This window comes from Schistocerca gregaria, chromosome 4, assembly GCF_023897955.1.
Source record: "Schistocerca gregaria isolate iqSchGreg1 chromosome 4, iqSchGreg1.2, whole genome shotgun sequence".
Classification (NCBI taxonomy): domain Eukaryota; kingdom Metazoa; phylum Arthropoda; class Insecta; order Orthoptera; family Acrididae; genus Schistocerca; species Schistocerca gregaria.
In genome coordinates, this window is record NC_064923.1 from 662,877,982 (window position 1) to 662,899,752 (window position 21,771).

Below are 21,771 nucleotides of genomic sequence, written 5' to 3' on the forward strand. Positions count from 1 at the left end.
CTAAAAGTAAATATTTGAAATTTCAGTATTCAGAACATGTAATGCAAATCCTTATATTATAGTCATGAGTGGTACTCACATGTGGGTTCCTAACTATACTACAATTAAATTAACTTTATGACTGACAAATTGAAGTATCAGGTGACAGTGTTGCTGGTATGCAGTCTGCCATGCTAAACAATGCTCAGCATGTACTTGTAAAAAGGGACAAAAATGCAAGCTCGTGGCAGCCGAGACAGAACTGTGATTGTCTGGCTGCTGGCCCCTAACAATTGACTCACTGAAACATCAGTCACAAAGTTATGTTTATAGAAGTAAATGGACATTTTTATTAAGTGCAAGAAATTTAGCATTGGAGTTGTATTCCATTTTTGATGGAAATTGAGAAAAGGTTTAAATGAAGTAAGGAGAAATATTACAAACCTCTGTTTTTTGTATCTTTGCTATGAAAATGAAATATATATAATGGAAATTCTTGATTGGAAAAATGCCAAAAGTAAGGGAAGGGTACCACTTAGCTATGGAGGATTGGTGTGGTACATAGAAACACTTATTAGAAAGCAGTTAACACTAGCTTTTGAACTCTTGCTCTTTTTTTAGTGAGAGTGCGCACACGACCACACAGACGCCCAATGCTTATGGTAGCAGCAAGACTGATTAGTTAGTGAATGTTGATTATTGAAAGCAGTTGTCTGGGTAGATGGAGGTGGGGAGGAGGTAAGGGAGGACACACGTGCAAGGAGATGGTGCAGGGAAGTGTAAGGCAGGTCTTTTGCCATATGACTCAGAAGCTAGGTCTTTTGCCATATGACTCAGAAGCTGCACAACTAGATGAAATGAATTCAGAGGGTAGAGCATATAAGGGTTAGAGAAATGGGGGGGGGGGGAGAAGTGGTATTGAAGAGGGAGACAATGGGCTGAGAGAGTAAGGAAGGGTGGCAATAACTGAACAAAGTGTGACAGAAAGAGAAAGAAGTCCGAAATACTAAATTCAATCTTCTAAAGTTGTTTCACTGCAGATTGTAATATGTTTCCTTTGTTCAATCACCACATGAAGATATTCACATAAGCGACCACAGAATAGGAAATCAGGTCAATAGTGGAAAGGCAGCTGGATTCAATGAGGCACCTTTGAATTTTTATAGAGATTATAGAAAAGAAATTGTTCTTCTTCATGGAGTCATTGGTCACTGGCACAAACAAGGGTACCTAGCAACTGAAAAAAAGCACAGGTCATTAAGAACGGTTGTCAGACAGATTCATTTAATTACAGGTCTATATTGCTAACATCAGTCTGTTGTAGAATTATGGAACATGTTTTATGTTCACACATTATGACATTTTTGGAGACCAGAAAATATGTTCAATAAAAATCAACATGGATTCTGCAGATATGCAGATATACCTTCTGAAACTGAGCTTGCTCCATTTACCCTTGAGATCCAGAATACCATAGACAAAGGTGCCCATTGATGCAGTGTTCTTTGACTATTGGAAACTATTTGATACAATTCCATATTGTCATTTAGTGGACTAAAAATGAGCCCACCAAATGTCAGAGCAGACTTGTAATTGCGTTGGTAACTCTCTTGCAGCAGAGCTTAACAGATCATTTATCTACATTAATGAGCTATAGAATAATGTTGTAGGCTCCATGAGGCTATTCATTTATTTATTTATTTCATGTTCTGTAGATCCAGTTAGTGAGTCAATCACAAGGATATGGAACATGTCAAATTGTACAGGTTTCAATTTGAACTTACAATAAATACGAGGGCAATTCAATGCCAAATTGTGCATAATTTACATAAGACATGCTATAAATACAGTAATAGATACAATTTCAGCTAGATAACATAACAACAACCATTTAACAGAAAATTGAGTTTCAAATAAAGGTTAAAGATAAGGGCACAAAGTTAAATCAGATATTAGGCCTACGAGAGTAAATACAGGTACAGCCATTTTGTTGTTACAAAAAGTGTGCTACTGCTCAAATGCACAATAAAATCAATTGAACTGCTTCTAGACACCATAAGTTTAGTGATGGTATACATTTTCTTTCAGATATTCATACACAGTAAAAAAAGATTTCTCTGTCAGGTAATCTTTGAGAACTTGCTTAAATTTTGGCAGTTCCGTATGAACACATTTGATATGTAGTGGTAGAGCATTGAACAGCTTAATGCTAGAGTAATAACTCCTTTTTTACCAGAGTGAGACGTTTCACTTCAAAATGTAGATTGTTTTTGTTTCTGATGTTATAGCCATGGAATTTACTGTGGTCTTCGTAGATAGAGTAAGTTTTGCACACAAAGGTCAGCAAGTAAAAAATATACTGTGAGGCAGTTGTTAGGATACTTATCTTCCGAAACAAGTGCCTGCAACGGATGATGCTGGTGTCTGTAAGAAGGTTTCAATAGCAAAAGACCGTAGCAAAATGCAGGAAGGCCTGCATAGGATTGACATTTGGTTCATGAACTGACAGTTTTTCACGGACTTATATTGTAATTACAATTTTTGCAAATTACAAATGTTTAGAATTTAAGTTTAGAATCCTTCAAGATTCTTAAGAAGTTAGTTATAATTCAAATCCATGTAACATATCATTTGTTACAGTTGCAGAGTAACCTATCGAATGTGGAACTGAAAGTTCTGTGTCATAACTGTAGTTAAGGTGGGGTAAGAAGATCTCTGACAGCTAGCAGCATTGTTGCCAGCTTTCAGCTGTGTAGCTGTCCATAGAGCTGTGACAACACTGAGGCGTTGCCACAGAGATATATGCAAAATCGTTACGTTGTTTGAGGTAGGCCCACAAAACTGCCATGCCCAGCCCACTGCAACTGTCAGGAATCAACTTACGCCTACTCAACCATACCCTATACTAGTCTGCAGCTTCTTCTTCTTCTTCTTCTCCCCCCCCCCCCCCTCTCTCTCTCTCTCTCTCTCTCTCTCTCTCTCTCTCTCTCTCTCTCTCCCCCCCCTCTCTGTTTCTCTTAGGAAACCTGATTATGCAACACCTACAGCTCTGAAAAACGCTCTTTGCTTGTAGAGTGTGGATTGATGTAATTCATGAGAAACCCTGCTAAGTACAGCATACAACATTTATGTAGATTCTAAAAGTGCTAAAACATTTTTAAAAAAAAAGCTCTATCAATCAATTATCAAAAAGAGAATTTAAGACATTTGATAGGGATCTTAACTGGTGTCGAGTTTTGTACCACTCGAAAGTGCCATCTATAGACTGACGTAATCCATAAAAGGTGTTAGTGAATGAAACGTCAGTGAGTGGGGAGTAGAGGAGGTGGACAGAGAGAGGGGTGTAGGTTTTGGGCTAATAGAAGATTGGAATAAATATATACCTGAGCAACACTGGGTAACCAGCTAGTTGTTTTGTGAAGTTTATTTAAAATATTTTAGTGATATTAAATTCCATATCGGTGTTTTCTGCTATATTTAGGAGCATTTCTTATGAATTATGTCAGCCCCTCTCACTACATATAGATGACACCTTTCAGAACTGTAGATGTTGCACCAGTCGGGTTTCTTAATAATATTTTTATAAAATCACAGCAGGCTAGTGTGTGGTTAGTTATGACAGTGAACTTTCAATTCCACCTCCAAAAGGTTACTCTGTAACTATAACATATGGTACACTGCCCCAAATTGTATTATAATTAATTTCTTAAGAATCTTTAAGCTTTATAAACTTAAATTTTAAACCATTTGTAATTTTCACTAATTATATTTATAAGACAATTTTTGGTAATAGATCTGAAGATGGACAGCTTGCCCAAAATCGGTCATGTGGAAATAAAGGAAACCATGCTGGAGACTGAATTTGGACAATTTTTTATAAGCAACTATTGCTGTAACTCCACAAAGATGAATGTATCTAATTTTGATATCTTGTGCAAGCCTCTTCATCTTGCCATAACAACTGCACTTTACTTCCATGTAAATCTGCTTACTGTATCCATACCTTACTCTCCCTCTACAATTTTTAGACCCCCCACTTTCCTCCAAAAACGAGGTTGACAGTTACTTTGTGTCTCACAGTGTGTCCTATCAACCAATACCTTCTTGTAGTCATGTTGTGCCATAATTTTCTTTACTCCCCAATTCCGTTGTGTACCTCCTTGTTAGTTATGCGATATACCCATTTAATCTTTATCATCCATTTATGGCAACACCTTTTAAAAGCTTCTCTTCTCTTCTTCTCTGAACTGCTTATTGTCCATTTTTTCCTTCCATTCAAAGCTACACTCCAGTCAAAAACCTTGAGCAAAGGCTTCCTGATGCGTAAATTTATATTAGATGTTAAAAACTTCTCTTTTTTCAGAAAGCCTTTACTCACTATTGCCAGTCTACATTTTATATCTTCCTTATTCCAATTATCATCATCAGTTATTTTGCTGTTCAAAGAGCAAAATCCATCTACTATTTTTAGTATCTCTTTTCCTAATCTAATTGATTCAGCATTACCTGATTTACTTCGACAGCATTCCATTACCGTTTTTTACTTTTTTCGATACTCATATTGTAAACCACTTTACAAAATACTATCCAATCCATTCAACAACTGTTCCTACTCCTTAACAGTATCTGACAGAATTACAATGTCATTGGCAATCCGCAAAGCATTGACTAGTTCTCCCCAAAGTGTAATACCATTTCTGAATTTCATCTTGGTTTCCTTTGCAGCTAGCACTTTGTACAGATTGAAGAACTTCGGGTAAGCTACAACCCTATCCCATTCATTTCTCAATTATGCCTTCCCTTTCGCATTCTTCGACTCTTATAATGGCAGTGTGGTTTCTGTAAAAATTGTAAGTAACATTTCGCTCCCTGTATTTTACCCTAGCTACCTCCAGTGTTTTGAAGAGACTATTCTGGTCATCATTGCCAAAGGTCTCTCTAATCACAGGTGGGCGACTGGCAGCCTGCAGGCAATATTCAACCCATGATGGGTTTGAATGTGGCTCGTGGAAGATATTCAAGTAAGAGAGACGGAGGTGCTGCAGAATCTTACAGTGAAAGTTCTTAGAACAGCTATTGTAAAATGTCAAAAGTAAAGAAACAATGTTCATGATGCATAAATAAATGTAAACATCTGAAGATGAGGTGAACATAAAATGAATGTACTCTCTAAAATGCATGTTTTAAGGTAGGCTTTGTTTGCATGGTAGGTGGGGAAAGGGGTGCCATTCATATCAGTGCATTACTCCATAAACATTAACACCACTGATGCAATAGTTTTGACTTCAAGTGCTAAGTGTGCTACTGCGTGTCATGTGATGAAGTGCCTGCGAACTTAAGTAAGTATGTGAATCATGCCCACAGGTCACCAAGGGTTGGCCATACCTGCCCTAAATCTATCAATGCAATGAATTTTGGTTTGCTTTTCTTCAGTCTGTCTTCTAAAGTAAATTATAGGATCAGCATTGCCTTACATTGTCCTACAATTCTCTGGAACCTGATCTGATGTTCACCCGAGTTGGTCTCTACCACTTTTTCCATTCTTCTGTAAATATGTTGTGTCAATATTTTGCAACCATGGCTTATTAAACTGATAGTTGGTAGTATTCACATCTGTCAGCACCTGTTTTATTTGGAACTGGAGTTATTACATTCTTCTTGAAGTCTGAGGGTATTTTGCCACTCTCATATACCTTGCACACCAGGTGGAATAATTTTGTCATGGCTGTCTCTTGTAAGGATCTCAATAATTCAGAGGCAGTGTCACTTACTCCAGGGGCCTTGTTTCACTTAGGTCTTCAGTGCTCTGTGAGAGTTGTCTCACAATGTCATGTCTCTCGTCTCTGCTTCACCTGTTTTTTCTTCTCTTTTATAAAATTGCTCTAAGTTTGTTCCACTTGTATAGAACATCTATATATTCCTTTCAGCTTTCCCATCTTTGTTTAATATTGGCTTACCACTTGAGCTATTGATATTAATACAGTTGCCTCTCTTTTCTCTGAAGTACTCTTTAATTTTCTTGTAGACAGCATGTATCTTTCCTCTAGTTACAAATGCTTCTACAATCTTGCATTTGTCCTCAAGCCATTTCTGCCTAGCGTTTTTGCACTTTCTGTCAGTCACATTTTTAAGCATATGTGTTGCCTTTCCCCTGCTAAATTTTTATATTTTCTCTTTTCGTTGGTTAATTTCAGTATATCATGAGTTATCCAAATATTTCTACTGGACCTATGCAATGCTCTGTTGCCTTCCATATTTCATTCCTCAGAGCTACCCATTCATTTATTACACACACACACACACACACACACACACACACACACACACACACACCTCTAAAGCTCTAAACAACCTCTGTTTCAATCAATGTATCCCAATCCCATCTCCTTGATTGCCTACCTTTTTGCAATTTCTTTAGTTTTAGTCTGCAGTTCATAACCTATAAGTTTTGCTCTGAGTTATCCACAGCTTCCTCCAGAAATGTTTCACAGTTTAAAATTTGGTTGAAAAATCTCTGTTTTACCAATGTATAATCAGTCTGAAAACTTACAGTGCCCCCAGATCTCGTCCATGTCTACAGCCTTCTTTCATGACTCCTAAACCAAATGTTAGCGATGATTAAATTATGGTCTGTGCAAAATTCTACTGGGTGACTTCCTCTTTCATTCCTTTTCCTGAGTCCATGTTCTCCTATTATTTTTCCTTCTCTTCCTCTTCCTACTTCTGAATTCCTTTCCCTCATTACAATTAAATTTTCATCTCCTTTAACAATCTGAATAATTTTGTTTATTTCACTATACATTCTTTCAGTATCTTCATAATTTTGCTAGGTTAGTTGGCATATAAACTTGTACTAATGTGACAAGTGTTGGCTTAGTGTGTATCTTAGCCACGCTAATGCATTTAATACACTGTTAATAGTAGCTTATCCCCATTTCTGTTCTTTTATTCATTGTTAGGCCTGCAACCTCACAACCCCTGTTGGATTTCATGTTGATAACTCTGTATGACTTGACCAAAAGTCCTATTCTTCATGCCAACATATTCTGCTAATTCTGACTATATCTAACTTAAACCTGACCATTTCCATATATCTCTAAGGGATGTAACACACCATGGTCTGACCCATACTAGGCCAGTTTTGTTTTTCTTGATGACAACATCCTCCTAAGTAGCCCCATGCAGAGATCCGAATGGAATCTGTTTTACCCAAGAAAAAGCCACCATCATTTAAACATCCAGTAGAGCTGCATGCCTTGTAGTTTCCCCTTGCTTTCAGCCATTTGCAGTATCGGCACAAAATTGTGCTACATCCCTTCTTCCAGCAATGCTAGTCCTGCAAGTTTTGCAGGAGAACTACGTGAAGTTTGGAAGGAAGGTAGGAGGTGAGGTTCTGGCGAAAGTAAAGCTGTGAGTATGTTGTGTGGTGCTTGAGTAGCTCAATTGGTGGAGCACTTGCCCAAGAAAGGCAAAGGTTCCAGGTTCAAGTCCTGTTCTGGCACATGGGTTTAATCTGCAAGAAAGTTTCTTATTTGCACAAACTCCACTACAAAGTGAAAATTCATTTTGGTTTTTGCTGATATATCAACTATTGGTGGTATGTATGCCCACCTAGTAGGTCTGTCTGTGGCTGTGAATAAGTCTGTGTATCTTTCTGATAGTCAAGGGTGGGGCACCAGGTCAGCATGAACATGGGCCAAGAAAGTTACCGATATCACTCTGTACATTGTTGCCCACTTTATTTTGTTGGTGGCACATAATGCAGGAACATGTCCATTCATGTGCGTATTTTTCACAGAAGTCCACACAAAATGATCATTAAGTAATCTGATTGTAGTGTTGGTTCCAGGATGAGATAGGTCTTGGATGCTGTCTTTCAGAACTTCTTCAAAAAGCATGGGTGTGGTTTGTCTTGAGAAACTTCACAACACAGTTTTCTGTTGTCCTGTTTTGTTGTCTAGATCTAGTTCCTGGAGTATGTTAAGCATTTCTCTATCAACGGAGTCGTAGGCCTTCATGAAATCAACAAAGGTGGCGACCAGCTTGTGATTTCTCATCTTGGAATTTGCCAGTACAGTCTTAAGGTTGAAGATCTGTTCAGCACAGGATCGGGTCTTCCTGAAGCCTCCCTGATATTTTCCAAGTTGACTATCCAGTTGATCTTCTGCCCTTGATGGTAATGCCTTGGAGAGAGTTTTTTATGTTACCAGGACAAGAGACATTCCATGGTAGTTGTTCAGATCAGTAAAATCTCCCAATTTGTGAAGCAGTTGGATCAGAGACATGTTCCACTAAATTTTCTGCTCCTTTTATGCAGCTTACGGATTCTGTATATTGAAACTTTTGTAGTGAGCATTTATTGCTGACATTTTTGAATGCTGGGGTAATGGGCTTATGATTTGTAAAAATAGTCATTGGTCAAGGTTCTATTTGCAGACAGAAGTATCTTACTGTCTCATAAATTGCCAACAGTTCCCTAGTTATATGCACTCCACTTCTTTTGGGCCAGTTGCAGCTTCCTAGTGAAAAACTTCAGTGGTTGCCAGTGTTCTCTACTTGTTACAGTGCTGCACCGGTTGCTACTGACTTGCATAAACAACAATTGCTTTTTGTGTGTAGAGAATTGGATGACCAAGTAACAGTGCCTTGCTTAAATTCATCTGGATGACACTGAATGCCTAGCCCATCTCTGATGTCTACTTAACCACTCAGCATCTTGTGGTGTTGCATCCTGTTAGTGCATCTTTGAGTGGTGTCAGCACATCTGCTGTTGCCAGTAGGTGAAGTCAACAAAACTTTATCATTCCCAGGAAACACCTCAGTTGTTAGTAATTTCCTGGTTTTGGCAGAGATTTTAGTGTTGTAACTTCTTTTGCCAATGGGTGGATGCTGTAAGCTGAAATGATATGGCCCAGGAAGGTGACTTGAGTCTTTCCCATGATCCTATTTTCTCCCTTATTGTCACCACACTGTGGTCATGTTGTTTATGCACGTGTGCGTTAGGAGAGAACACTAAGTAGGCAAAACAAAGTGAAAGTCAGTAATTCTACGATTGTTAGGGGACATGGTCATTTAATACTATTTAAATGAAAGTTCTGCTATTTGACTGTATAGACCATTTATTCTGCTGTATAATCATGATTCCAGGCTTTGGCCACTTCAAAGTACCACAATTTTGGACATTGTCAGACTTCGGTAAAAGAAGTTGTCGTTGTATATTAAACAAATGTAAACCAATTTTAATATATTTGACAGTGACTTCATTTATAGAAGTGTCATCACTCAAATAAACCAAATGCAGTAATCACCACCCTCTTTAAAATGTCATTAGTGGCTAATGGTATCTGTTTGTATGTCTTTTTACAATTGAGAACATTAAAAACATTTGTGCCAGCCAGTGCCCACATGAAGTCTTGTACAGTGGTGCAGTCTTCCTCTGGAAAACTTTTTATTTGTCAAGATCTAATTTCGATCAGTTAAAAACGCCAGCTTCAAATCTGAGAATATAAAAAATGCTACTGGCCAGTATTCATAATGTAAAGAATAGACCAACTTAATTGTTCTATTATAAATGTGAGGGTACATACCACATAATAAAAAGCAGTGTCCATATCGGTTATTAAAGTGAGATGCTCTGTCACAATCATGTTTACAATTCTAGACTGTAAAATAAAGTCCTGTAAAGTACATGGGAATAATACACAGTCATCGGTAAGAAGTTATACATACAAGATTTTTAGAATAAATCTACCTCAAAATTTGTAGTTACAATATATACAGGGTGGACAGAAACAGTCTTGAAAGCTTGTAAGGAGGTTGCAAGGTAGGTTGTGCTGAGAAATAATTGTTCAGAAAAAAAATTCTATATTTTGCACCATTTCCGAGTTAATTGGCATTGAAGTTAGTCAGTCAGCTGTTGCACGTGCAAATTCAAGCAGCCCACCAGAGACAATGTTGCTGAATATGTTCTTCTATATTAAAAACAAAGATTCCAAGACTTACCAAGCGGGAAAGCGCCGGCAGACAGGCACATGAACAAAACACACAAACACACACACAGAATTACGAGCTTTCGCAACTGGCAGTTGCTTCGTCAGGAAAGAGGGAAGGAGAGGGAAAAATGAAAGGATGTGGGTTTTAAGGGAGAGGGTAAGAAGTCATTCCAATCCCGGGAGCGGAAAGACTTCCCTTAGGGGAAAAAAAGGACAGGTGTACACACACACACACACACACACACACACACACACACACACACACACACACAAGCAGTTTTTAATATATTTTTAATATATTTTTCCCATGTGGAAGTTTCTTTCTATTTTATTTACATCATGAATATGTTCTTCATTTGATTTCCTAAAACTGAACAAGACAGTGAACATAGGATGGTAGTAAGGATCGAACCTGAGCCAAAGTCTGAGCAGTCGTGTGCAATATCGTCTACGCATGAGAACAACTGAAACTAATTGCATCTAGCAGACCACTTGAAGTTGCCCACATGATGGTCTGATCGGTTAAATTCAATGCTAATCAACTCAGAAATGACACAACATATGAAAATTTTTCTTAACTATTATTTCTCATTGCAACCTACCCTACAACACCCTTACAAGCTTTTCAGGTGTTTTCTGACCACCATGTATGCACAATGCTCTATTTTGTTGTATGGTAGCCTACAACAGATAAATCGTAATGATATAATGAGGCAACATAAGGAGCCATCTTGTCTGTTGACAATATCAGAAGAAGCTGCCACCAAAAGGCAGTTCAATAAATATACAGAGTAAAACAATAAAAAATATGCAGTAGTTTAAAAAATATATGTAGAGTACATTACAGTATTTTGTATGTAAAAAATCTGAAAGTTGCCCAATTAGTTAGAGCCAACGGATGGCGCGGGTAATAAAGATTTGACATTCCAATAACAGTGCAGTACATCTGACTATACGTATACAATTTAACATAAAATGCCAGACACTGCGTCATTCAGTAGTATGTTTAAAATTATAAATCTGATATAAAGTATGCTTTTACAAACATTTTAAGTATAATTTATCATGGACAGTCCTATGCAAGTAGTGGACCATCGACATAGTTGTGATGTAAACTACATAAAAAAACTAATTTTGACTGATGTTCAGGATACCTGCATTGGCGACCAGGTACCTGTCTGGGATTTTTCTTGCATTCAAGGCCAGCTAATCCTCTTATGGCATGAGCCATCTTACTTGTGAACTAGGCATAGGGGCAAAGACCATTATCTGTTCCAGCTGTAACATCTCAAAATTTTTCTTCATCACTATCAGCCTTTCGGGTGTGATTCTGCATGTGCACAGTGTCCTGGTGTGGTACGGATGTATTGTACTGCATTGTGTTTGATTTCATCGCAGTGAACCTGCTCTTGCAGCACCTTCATTAATTCTCCCGAATGGTCCTCTGAAGGCTTCCATGTTTCAGTTACATCTACATCTGCTGATGGCTGTGCACAGTGGTGACACTGGTTCCCCTCACATCACCCCTGTTAAGTGATGTTGGGCTTGACTAGCACTTGGATGGGTACCATCAGGGTCTGCCAAGCGCTGTTGGAAAGGAGGTTCCACTCATCACTTGTGAGGCCAGTTGAGGAGCTGCTTCACTGACAAGTAGCTGCTCCAGTCACGAAAACTGACAATGGCCAGGAGAGTGATGTGCTTTGACCACGTGCCCCTCCATATCCATATCAAGTGACGCCTACCGGCTGAGGACGACATGGCAGTCAGTCGGTAACGCTGAACTGTCCAAGGCCTGTTCGTACGGAGTAGAGTGGTATATCTGCATCTGCATACATACTCCGCAAGCCATTGTACAGTACAAGACAGAGGATACTCTGTACTACTAATAGTTGTTTCCTTTTCTGTTCTACTCACAAATAAAGTGAGGGAAAAATGATGGTCTGTAAGCCTCCATATGACCACTGATTTCTCATGTCTTATCTTCATAGTCCTTATGTGAAATTTATGTTGGAGGCAATAGAATCGTTCTGGAGTTGACTTCGAATGCTAGTTCTCTTAATTCTATCAGGAGTGTTCATCGAAAATAATATTGCCTTCCCTCCAGAGACTCCCATTTGAGTTTCCGAAGCATCACTGTAATAGTCGTGTGTCGTTCAAGGCTACTGGTAACAAATCTAGCAGCCCACCTCCTGCTTGGATGTCTTTCTTTAATCCAACTGGTGAAGATCACAAACACTCAAGCAGTACTCAAGAATAGGTTGCATTAGCATCCTACATATGGTCTCCTTTACAGAGGAACCACACTTTCCCAAAATTCTCGCAATAAACCGAAGTTGACTCTTCACCTTCCCTACCACAGTCCTCACATACTCATTCCATTTCATATCGTTTTGCAACATTATGCCCAGATATTTAAACAATGTGACTAAGTCAAGCAGGACACTACTAATGCTGTATTGGAACATTACAGGTTTGTTTTTCATACTCATCTGCACTAGCTTACATTTTTCTACATTTTGACCCAGCTGCCATTCACCACAGCAACTAGAAATTTTGTCTAAACCATCTTATCCTCCTACAGTCACTTAACTTTGACACCTTCCCGCTATGCTATGTTCCTTCAAGGACAACACATTGTCAGCTCTGTGCAGCACACTGTAAGTGGAGAAATCAAAATATTTGTGACATATTCTTATCTTTGAAATCAGTTGAGGGGGGGGGGGGGGCAGCAGTGGAACCAGCCATAAACATTTGCTCAACATATGGGGTAATTCCATTGGACAGAGCATTGCATAAAATGGGTTTTTCATTTTAAGGAGTATTGTTTTAACATATGTGATGAACTGTGATCATTCGACCATTGTGCGACATGTGCATGCAATGAGGAAGGTTCAAAAATCGCAGCAAGTCCTTGGACAAAGACCTATACGCTTCCACAGAAGTTTATGCTCCTGGTGGAACAGCGACAATGTGGTGTACTACAGACTGCTTCCCTGAGCACTGCTGACATTTATAGTCAGCAACTGAGATGTCCTGGAGACACATACCAAGAAACCGGCATGAAGTGATGTTACTCCATGATAACACCCACCTGCTAGGCTTACAAATAACACTGTTGGGGTGGAAAGGCATTCCACACCCATCTTATTCATTTGATGTTGCTCCCTCATATATTCACCTTTGCCGCTCTCTATCACACAGCCTTCAACAAACTTCATGTCCTGACGAAAATGCATTGTGAACATGACTGAAGTATCTGTGATGTGTATCTGTAGTGTTCATTAAACTTATGGAGAAACATGATGAACTTATGCACCAACCCACTAATAGTAGGTAATATTACAGAAGCAGAAATGTTCCATCATTCTTATTAATAACCTCTTTCTTCCATATTTGTATCACATGCTTACAGGTTTTATAAGGAGGGAACTTGTGTTGCCATTGTGGGTACTGGGAAAGAAGAAAATCGTAACAACTTATATCCTCATGCTGCAGCTTTTGCACAGCCTTCTGGTGTGACACTCTCTCCTGAACTGCAAGCTGTCTTTGTGGCAGATAGTGAGAGCTCAAGTATTCGGAGAGTATCATTCGTCGATGGAAAAGTCAGTGCTGTTGCTGGTGGCAGTAGAAGTCCTTTTGTAAGTCTTACAAAATTTAGGCACTAATATTTATGTAAAATTAAAGATTGTTACTAATATACTATCAGTAGAGAGACATGTTGAGTTGTACACTTAATTAAGTATAGAAATGTAGTAGCTGTTGACTGATGAGTCACAATATTCACATCATACAAACACCTGGGAGTACACATCATACAAACACCTGGGAGTATCAGTATGCAGGGCTGTGCAGTTTTAACTGAAGCAATTGACAGGCTTTGATTTGTCTATGTAGGAGTGGCAGATTGCAGTTTGTATGTAAAAGAGATTTTTATAAGAGAATGTTACAAAATATACACAAAGCGTAAGAAATAAATGTAGACACTGAGCATTTACAAAGAAGGTTGATATAAATGGCCACATACGTGTGTGACTTGCAGAAGAATATATTTGAAGGGCTACGAAGTCTAAATTTGATGACACTCAAAGAAAGTCAAAGAGCTACTTACAAAATTCAAGGAACTGGTTTCAGAGTAAATAGTAGTAATTACACTGGCCAACAATGGAAACTCTTCTTTGCTGAAAATACATTGTTATTATGTTTTTTAGGGTGGGAAATCCAAATATAATACCTAAAAAACTGTATCACCCAACATTTTTTCACATTTTACAGTTAAATTTATTAAATTAAGCAATTTTTAAAGGATTTTACAGCTTTTAAAGAGTTACAATAATTTAAAAGCGAGGTGTAATGAATGTAGATGATGTTGGTAGCACTGCTGAAAAACATTTGCTGGCAAAAAAAGGGCCGATTCTATTTTTGTGTTAACAGATGGTGTGTTATGTGTTTGTTGAAGATCAGAGAAAATGGTCCAAAAAGGAGAAAAAAGCCTTTAGATTTGCTGTTCCTATGATATGGAGGGAACCAAGAAGTCATTCTGATGTTTGCTACTTCTGCAGTGTAGATATTATTGGTCATAATTTGAAAAAACAAGAAGGTAATAAGCTACCATAACCTTCTGTCTGCCATCCGACCAGTAGGGCATGGTGTAGATTTGCCGCTTCCTAAACCACTAGATGATTTAAATTCTATTCCAACAGAATTTTTTTCTAATGTACATTCTGATTTAGATGAACCAGATGATGATGCATTCCGTTGTAATACAGGAAGTCTAGAGCCCAAATTGTTTACTCAGACTGAGCTTAACGATTTGGTTAGAGATCTGGGCTTAATGAAAGGCTCAATTGCTTTGCTCTTGATTAAAAAAAAAGAACTTATTGGCAGTTGGAACCAGCATATACATTTATAGAAAGAGAGAGCAGCAATTTTCCAAGTTTTTTCAACAAGAAGATGATTTAGTGTACCGCTCAGACATGAATGAGTTTGTTGTTGAATACAAAAAGGAAGACTGGAGGCTGTTTATTGATTCATCCAAAAGTAGTGATGGAAAAACGCTACCAAGGCCACTGGAACACCAACATGGTTGGGGACTACTGTTGGTCACTTCACTGAGAAGTTCGGCAAGCGACTCTCCATAGAAAAAGCTACACAAGCAGCTTCAAAGATAAAAGAGGAAGAAAATACAAACCAATTCCACTGACAAGTGAAACCACTATTAACACACATCATTGTTTTAAGTAGCTTACAGTAAATATAAACCATGCTTATGTTGTAATGAAGCATTTCATTAATTTCCCCATTTACTGTATAGCATAAGATTTTTATACTATATAATAAAAAGCATTTGCTCAAAAACTATAGATGATACAAAAAAAACTAAGGCTAGATTTGGATTCAGCTCATAAAAATCTATAAAGATCAGCTATCAAAGTAAAAAAAGTTTTAAAAAATTGTTTTTTCATTCGCCACTTATCTGGCACCCCAAGTGGAAGATGTACTGTGCTGCTGTTCTTCTATTGTTACTATTCTGAGTGTGCCAAAACAATGCTTTAGTGTTAATCTGGGCATGCTAGTGTAAAAAGTGTCACAAATTCAGCTAAGTAAAAAATGTATCCATTTTGCATGTCTATGTACATATGTAAGTGCACTTCCAGATTTTCCTTGTGTGAGATTGTGTACTAAATGGGTTTTATTAGAAACTATAGGTGCTAATATATTACAGGTCATGTAATTTTCCAAAATTTTTCATTATTTGTGTCAAGGCTTGTACGTATAGTGATATATCAAGTATTTCTGAACATTTGTAACTACCATGCAAAATGTTTACTATATCATCAACTGTAAACTAAATTTGTGTTCTTTAGAAGTTTGTGGCAACAATGTCCTTTGTCGAAACACAATCTCTAGTTTTATTGTATATTTGTTTGATAAACTGTTTGTGTTTGATAATTTTTGGATGCTCATGAGTGTAGTGCATAACATATTTTGTAGTCAGTTATGAGCTACAATTGTGTAGCAAGTCTCTTTGCAGAAAATCATTTCCCTTCCTACTGCAATATAGGTACTTACATGATCAGTGCAGTATTTCCAGTTTTTTAAACTGCTTCTTCTAAGTCAGTGTTTGAAATGCTACAATCATGATCTCAGTGAATCCAATTTAAAAGTTAATTGCTTAGTGTTCAGATAAAGGATTCAGGAATTTTCGTAGGGAGAATGCATCATGTTATCTTGGCTGGAGAGTCATCAGCAGAAGTAGAAGTAATTGCTGGAGTGTGAGTTATTCTTTGTGTTTTATTGTTCCTGTTAATACACATCAATAAAATGAACATTGAACTACACTAATTTGGGACAATTCTGTTGAATGGTCATAGAAAATTGTGCATTAAAAATCATTTAGTTTTTCACTGGAAACAACTTTCTGTTGTCAGTGGACATTGCGTGAAAAATGTGGTGAGCAGTATTTGCCTGGATTGACTCCAGCTACAAGGGAAAATATGCTTGACTACTTTTAGGAAACATACACAGTATAGTCTGTTCCCTGCGGGATTTTCACAAAGAAGTACGTGCACTCGGTATGACTGCTTGAGGGGGAGGGGAGGGGGGCACATCCGAGATGTGGAGGTGGCCTTGCCTGCAGCTATCAAGCGTGCAGGGTGCAGTGGTCTGCATGTAGTGGCTCACATCAGCACCAACTATGCCTGTTACTTGGTTTATGAGATGATCTTCAGTTCATACAGGCAGCTGGCGGAGGTGGTAAAGACTGCTGGCCTCATATGGGGGAGGAGGGAGGGGGGGGCACGCAGAGCTCGCAATTTGCAGCACCGTTCCCAGAGTTGATTGGGGTCCTTTTGTTTGAAGCTGAGTGGAGGGTTTCAATACGTGCAATACAGGTTGGAGGCGACTTTAACCTGCTGAGTATACACTGGGATGTCTATGGATTCATTGTGGAGGGTACAGATAGACGGTCATATGAAATACTTTTTATCACATTTTCTGAAAATTGTCTTGATCAGCTAGCTCGGCAGCCCATACACAATGGAAATATCTTAGACGTTGTTGCTATAAATAGGCCGGACCTTATCAACAATGTCAGTATAGAGTTGTGGATTAACGATCTTGACATCTTTATATCAGCTATGATTACGAAAGTTAATAAATCAGCCAAGAAGGCTAGGAGAGTGTTTCTGCTAGATATAACAAATAAGTGGTTATTGACTTCTCTCTTAGACATTTAATTGATATCACTTAGTGCCAGTAAGATGGGTTAGAGCGATTATGGGCAAAGTTTAAGCAGATTATAAATTGTGGTCTGGAGAGTTATGTGTCTAGTAAGTGGATAAAGGATCAAAAAGATCCATCATGGTTTAATCCAAAATTCGGTGGCTGCTGAGGAGGTAGAGGTTGTTGCACTCTCAGTTCAAAAGGGAATGCATAAATGATGGCAAGCAAAAGTTAGTAGAGATGCATGCCTCTGTGGAAAGATCTACATGTAAAAGCATGCAGCATATACCACCGTCACACTAAGCAAAGTATCTGGCAGAGAACCCAAGAAAATTCTGGTCATGTGTAAAATCGCTAAGTGCGTTGAAGGCTTCCATTCAGTCCCTTGTTGACCATTCTGATGTGGCCCTTGAAGACAGCAAACCAAAAGTGAAGTTTTAAATGTCACCTTCTATAAACCGCTCACACAGGAGAATCACACAAACATACTGTCATTTGACCATCAGACAGACTACCGTAGGGATAACATAGTAATAAGCATACCTGGCATAGAGAAACAACTGAATGATTTGAAAGCAAGTAAATCACCAGGTCTGTATGGACTCCCAGTTCTATTTTACAAAGAGTACTTCATGGCATTGGCCCCTTACTTAGCTTGCATTTATCATGACTCTCTCGCCCAGCGCAAAGTCCCAAGTGACTGGAAAAAAGTGGAGGTGATTCCAGTTTATAAGAAAGGTAAAAGATCAGACACACAAAATTGCAATCCAATATTCTAACTTCTGTTTGCTGCAGAGTCCTTGGACATATTCTCAGTTCAAATATAATCAACTTCCTTGAGAATTAGAAGCTTATGTGCACAAATCAACATGGTTTTAGAAAACACTACTCATGCAAAACTCAGATTGCACTTTTCTCACAGGATATCCTGAGAATTGCAAATGTAGGGCAACAGGCAGATTCCATATTTCCAGTAGCATTTGACATGGTGCCCCATTGCAGGCTGTTAACAAAGGTACGAGCAAATGAAATAAGTTCACAGTTATGTGAGAGGCCAGAAGACTGCTTAAATGATAGAACCCAGTATGTTGTCCTCGATAGCAAGTGTTCTCCTCAATGGCACGTGTTCATCAGAGACAACGGTATCATCAGGAGTGCCCCAGAGAAGTGCTCTATGACCGCTGTTGTTCTCTATATAAATAAATTATTTGGTTGACAGGGTGGGCAGCAATCTGTGGTTGTTTGCTAATAATGTTAAGGTGTATGGTAAGGTGCCGAAGTTGAGTGACTGTAGGAAGACGCAAGATGACTTGGATAAAATTTCCACTTGATGTGATAAATGGCAGCTAGCCCTAAAAGTTAAAAAGCGTAAGTTAATGTGGATGAGTAGGAAGATCAAATCCGTAATGTTCAGATGCAGTATTACTAGTGTCCTGCTTGACACAGTCAAGTCATTTAAATATTTGGGCATAATGTTGCAGAGTTATATGAGGTGAAACGAGCATGTGAGAACTGTGGTAGGGAAGGCAAATGATCAACTTTGGTTTATTGGGAGAGTTATAGAAGAGAGTGGTTCATCTGTAAAGGAGACTGCATATAGGATGCTGGTTCAAACTATTCTTCAGCACTGCTTGAGTGTTTTGGATCCATACCAGGTGGGATTGAGGGAAACCATCAAAGCAGTTAAGAGGCGTTCTTCCAGATTTGTTACCAGTAAGTTTGAGGAACATGCAAGTGTTATGGAGCTGCTTCAGGGACTCAAATGGGAATCCCTGCAGGTTGAAGATCCAGCATATTGATAATTTTTACCATTGGACCAACTAACTACAACTGAATGAAACATAATTTTCATTCCATACACGTTTTGCCTTTATGCTCTACAAGGCATCTAGAATGGCAGGCTGCGTGAACGATTTTCTACTTGTTATGTTTCTGTTCCGATATTGGTGCTCTGCCTCTTCTTCTAATTGGAACTTGGGGTTTTTGTTTTCCGCATTTCATAGCACTAGGAAGTGAACACTTGTTTTGACACAATGTTGATGTCATTCCAAGTTTATTCTGTATTTTTCAATTTTGGTCTGTAAAGTCTGTTTTGTATTTCAGCCTTTTAAAAAAAAATATTTATGTGATTTGAAAAATGCTGTGTGGCTGATAAAGCAATTTTTTATGTGCCAGATGGATCGAAAAATTAGTAAATGGCATTGAGAGAGTTCTGAATTAGACCTTTTTTAACAACCTTATGCACCAGATACTGAATCTTAATGTCCATTTTGCGAATTATATCCAAGTGATGTGAAGTTACTGAAAAAAACGAAGACATTTGACAAAGCTAAAGACAAGTCAGAAATTTTCAGTTTCTTGGGACTTTAGTGCTATAGAAGAGAGACTTCTACGCTGAAGCACAGAGAGTGATGTAAAGTGAAACTCATTTCTTCCCAACTACATTTGTCTTCCGTCCATTGTGGGTATCGCAGTGACAATGTAATTTCATCTCCTGGGACTACATCATCAGTTCAGCTTTATTCTGCTAGACAAGCTGCTTCAATGCAGAGTTAATCTGGTGTTTGGAAATGACTGGAGGGAAGTCTGCTAATTCTGCTGTTCAGCCAGCTTGCGAACATATCAAAGAAACCTTTGAGACAATGTTTGCTCTAAGTGTTCCTGCTGAGTTTATCCTTTCAAGGACAAAGGAAGATATTTAGTATATGATGCTTTAGCTCCATGTTTTAAAAACCAGTTAGTCACTGGCAGAAGAGCACATTTCTCTCTGTTTTGATGATACTGCGAATGTAGCTTCAAAGGAAGAGCTTCAACTGTAGTTAATAGTGTATTCCAAAAAACGATTACAAGATATGACTGAAAATGCTTTTTTCTCTATAATTTTTTTGATGGCTGAACATTTTGCTGGAATTTTTTTTGAAAAAGTACAATCAGATATGAAACTTCTTGGTCATCGGTTTATGAATCATGTTTCCTCTGGATGCTGACATTAGAGAATAACTTTTAGAACGATGGTCAGATGTTGAAAAATATTTTCTTCCATTCATACACCAGGCACAAAAGCAAATTGACAAGTTCTTATGAAATACAAGAATGTTGTTAAACTCTTAAAAGATAAAACTATCAAAACAGAAATTTTGTTTGCTAGTGCAAGTGCTTGTACATGTTCAGTGTTCGCTGGTTTCATTCAGAAGAGACATGCTTTAAGGCATCTAATGTATAATAAGCATTCATGTATAATAAGCATCCTGCAAAGAGAGTGACAGAAGGATCATACAAAAACATTGTGAAATTCGCCACAGTTCTTCCTATTGAGTACAGTGAACACACAATAGTTTATGAATGGAAGGAAGTATGTACATTAGAAGAAGAAAAAGTGGGTGTAGAAAGGGGATTCTAACTGACAAGGAACCTCTTGAATGAGAACAGAACAAATACGTGTGAAACCTGTTTCACTACTGATATCATTTTCCAAACATTTTGTCTACAATAATATCTCACCTGAGCAACAATAATATCCTTAGTAAATCACAGTTTGGATTTCAGACATTTACACATGCACTAGCCAAATTTTATAAGCATTAAATAACAAACTCCCACCAGTTTGTATTTTCTACAACATATCTAAGCCATTGAACTATTTGAACCACAATATCCTCCCAAATAAACTGAGGTTTTATGGAAGTGATGGTAAAGCCAATAAATGGATAATGTCATATCTAACCAAAAGAATGCAGAAATTGGTACTTAGTAATTCAATCAATGTAATCAGAGGAGATTCCTCTGACTGGGGATAAACCACATGGGCAATTCCGTGTCAAATCAACAAGTGCTACAACCTTACCCTCTCAGATTTTTTTGAAATTAAGTATGCATATATTATTCATAAATCATGACGTAAATTAATTTTTTCACATTTTTCTGATGAAAAGTTACCGAGTAATGGACCTTCAAAAATTGAAAAGATAACAAATTTTTGATTCGCGGAACAATGTTGTTTTCTTTACAACTCGTGTTCTAATTAAGCTAGAACAATAAAATTTACTTCATTGGAAAGCTCTTTTAAAGAACTTTTATATGATACCAAACACCATTAGTTTATATATATTAAAAACAAAGATTGCAAGACTTACCAAGCGGGAAAGCGCCGGTAGATCGGCACAATGAATAAAACACCCACACAGAATTTGAGCTTTCGCAACCGGCGGCTGCTTCATCAGAAAAGAGGGAAGGAAAAGAAAAGATGAAAGGATGTGGGTTTTAAGGGAGAGGGTAAGGAGTCATTCCAATCCCGGGAGCGGAAAGACTTACCTTAGGGGGAAAAAGGATAGGTATATGCTCGCGCGCGCACACACACACACACACACACACACACACACACACACACACACACACGCATATCAATCCATACATACACAGACACAAGCAGACATATGTGCGCGCGAGCATATACCTATCCTTTTTCCCCCTAAGGTAAGTCTTTCCGCTCCCGGGATTGGAATAACTCCTTACCCTCTCCCTTAAAACCCACATCCTTTCACCTTTCCTTTTCCTTCCCTCTTTTCTAACGAAGCAGCTG

The 21,771-nt window shown here is 38.1% G+C and overlaps 1 protein-coding gene across 1 annotated transcript in view; it reads left to right on the top strand.

The window, feature by feature from the left end:
* LOC126267178 (NHL repeat-containing protein 2) overlaps positions 1-21,771 on the top strand; it is a 168,530-nt gene that overhangs the window by 83,683 nt on the left and 63,076 nt on the right. The window contains exon 7 of the mRNA XM_049972140.1: positions 13,384-13,609. Coding sequence (XP_049828097.1) covers positions 13,384-13,609 — 226 coding nt within the window. The remainder of the gene's footprint in view (positions 1-13,383; positions 13,610-21,771) is intronic.